At 49.9% G+C, this 2,834-nt stretch overlaps 1 protein-coding gene across 1 annotated transcript; it reads left to right on the top strand.

Annotated features, from left to right (window-relative positions):
* The first annotated feature begins 531 nt into the window (after positions 1-531).
* LOC145803315 (uncharacterized) lies at positions 532-2,834 on the top strand. Its single transcript, XM_082896593.1, has 3 exons — positions 532-1,043; positions 1,132-1,714; positions 1,824-2,834. Exons 1-3 carry the CDS (start codon positions 666-668, stop codon positions 2,795-2,797), a joined length of 1,935 nt encoding a protein of 644 aa, XP_082752719.1. The 5' UTR covers positions 532-665; the 3' UTR covers positions 2,798-2,834.

Below are 2,834 nucleotides of genomic sequence, written 5' to 3'. Positions count from 1 at the left end.
CTCCCCTATTTCTTGGGAATCTCTATTATCGGCTGGATCTGCTACATCGAGATATGGTTCGCTCCGTGGGTCGATATGAGCCTGTCTCCTTCATTCACAGCCAGTTCCTGCTTTGTTTCTTCTTCGAGAGGTTCCCAAAATTTGCCCCTGCTCCGACTGTATTCGAGGCAGAGGTTCTTCGGGAGATAGTGGATAAAGATGGCATCCCCGTGCTCGATACTGATGGGTCTCGGACATTTGAGAAAGCGAAGTCTTGCCAGCCGTTGATTACACGTTGGTCACGTACTATTTCCACCTTATCCTTGAATACTCTGGTGGATGATCCCCGACGCTTTGTGGCACGGCCGTATGTATGCCCACCTGTGGGTGTGGCCACACCGCTTATCTATCATGGTTCCTCCTGCTCGGCTTCCTTTCCTTTGCCGAAGAACATCCCTGCACCCTTTGTTGATATGCTGATTATGATCCGTCCGAGTTCATTACCGGTATGGCATGAGGAAGGCGTTGATAGTGCCGTTTCTAGGCCTGACCGCGTAGCATATCAATTCGGGTTTGATCAATGTGTCCCGGGGCCAGCACCTCCTTTATTATCATTTTCAGCGAGCTACGGGCGCTTCAGTCGCGGGCTTGTACACACCGTGCTTCCCATATCCGGCTCTTTGACGATGCCGGGCTTGAGTCGAGTAGGGGGTTTCACCTCCTCTTTCAGGCGGTATTGGCAGAAGAATATCGATGCGTTTATTGCATTTGTCCAGAGCAGACCGACCGTATGTTTGCCTCCGCCGATTTATAAGAAGGATTCTTCTCTTCGGCTACCCGAGAGCCGAAAATCTGACCACATGTACGAGAGTTTCTTCACCTCATCTGCTCCAACTGACCCTTCTGCTCGGGCATCTGCTTCTAGCTTGGCGATTACTTCTCCGGAGCCAGTCCCTTTGAATAAGGCCTCTGGTCCTCGGACGACCCGCCTTAAGAAGATGGCTCACAAGAGGACTTCTGATGCCAGTCCTTCCACTCCTCGCCTTTCCAAAAGGCTTCATGAGGTACCCGAAATTTTTGATTTGAAGCTACTTTCCTTTTTTGCGACTATACCTTCTAAAATGAAAACTTTTATTTGCCCATGTTGTGTAGGATCCTGCGGTTGTTGACGTTCTCAGTACCGTGGCTCCTGGCCGTGCTGCCTCCCCCAGGCCGGACTCAGACTTGGACGACACCCTCCCTTTGTCTGCAAGACTTGTGAAGATGCGCACCTCTCGTATAGCAGTTATAGATGATGACGATGATGAGGCTGAGTCCTCCGACCATTTTTGTGACCTTATTCCACGCATGCGTCGTCACTGCCCTACTGTAGCTGAGGAGGAGCGCTATCTTGGTGACGAGGTTATTGGGGCTCACCGTTCTGATGTTGAGATTACTGGAGGGACTGATGCCACAGAAATTGATACCGTAGGCCATGCTTCTAGAAGCAATGTAGAGACGAGGTGCGCCTCTGGGAATGGTGTGGAGGTGGATGTGCTAGAAATCTCTGAGACTCGCTCTGGCACTTATGGTGATTCTCATCCTCCGGCCCTCCTTCCTTCTTCAGGGATGACTGCTACTGTTCAAGCTTCGTCAGACATTGAGATCGATCAGGTGGTCTCTACACGACCAAGTGACTTTGTTGATGCTAGGAGTCCTTCAGTTGCCCCTGCTTTGCATATTGATTCTCCCTCTGGTAATCTTTCTTTCTGAAGTTTGTCATTTACTTATATCTGTGAGAAATCTTTACTTAAATGACTTTCCTGTTCCCTACCTCTAATAAGGCCTTCTTATCTTTTCTTCAGTGTTAGCTGCTAACGGGGTCTTGCCTTCACCTACCTCAGACTCTGCTCCAGTGTTAGCTGCTACCGGGGTCCTGCCTTCACCTGCCTCGGACTCTGCTCCAGTGTTAGCTGCTACCGGGGTCCTGCCTTCACCTGCCTCGGACTCTGCTCCAGTGTTAGCTGCTACCGGGGTCCTGCCTTCACCTGCCTCGGGCTCTTCTCCGACTCTCTTTGTAACTCCTCACGGTTCTCCTTCTCAAGGGGGGACACCTGCCTTTGAGACGACTGCCAGAGGTTCTTCATCGCCAGTGCCTTCGAATATTTTGGATCTGAATCTTAGTGATTTCCACATTGATAGTGATGCTTTTGGTCTTTCCCCTTATCGTTCGGCATTCTCAGGCTCGGGACCTCTGCCGGGAGTTACCCCTCCGGGTGGTTCATCTAACCCGATAGACATTGGGGAGATTCCTGAGACTAGCAGCTTTCCGACCCCAATTCCTCCTTCAGCTTCTGGCAAAGTATCATTTCTCCATTATTGGGTAGCTCCTGAGTTTGCTTCAGTTCTACAGCTTGTGCATTCAAGTTACCCGGAGACCTTTGCTTCATTTGCTTGCCAGTGTCCACTCATTCAGACTGCTCTTCTCGAGTCTTTTGCCACTATCTTATATAGCTTGGACAGGCAACGGTTGTGTGACCTTAATGGGAAAGTAGTCGAGATGGCGTATCAGGGGATCTCTGACATGGAGCGTCACCAAGTGGACTTATCATGGCTTCGGAAGCGCCTGGATATAGCTTCGAACGCCAGTCATCAGCTGGAACTTATGTCTGTGCTTGCCTCTTATCGCACCTCTATAGATGAGATAAAGGCAACTCTTCGTGAACTTGAGTCGGGTTATGCTCGGGCCTTGGAGACTTTAGAGGCACACTCTACTGTTTGTCCTCCAGATGTAGATGTGACGGGCAGCTTCTTCGAGGGTGTCTTTAGGAAAGATTGAGTTTTTTTTTTTTTTTTTTATATCATTACTTTCTTGC

Source organism: Camellia sinensis, chromosome 11, assembly GCF_055761805.1.
Source record: "Camellia sinensis isolate YWXY chromosome 11, ASM5576180v1, whole genome shotgun sequence".
Lineage (NCBI taxonomy): Eukaryota > Viridiplantae > Streptophyta > Magnoliopsida > Ericales > Theaceae > Camellia > Camellia sinensis.
This window is presented reverse-complemented; position numbering and strand designations above follow the sequence as displayed.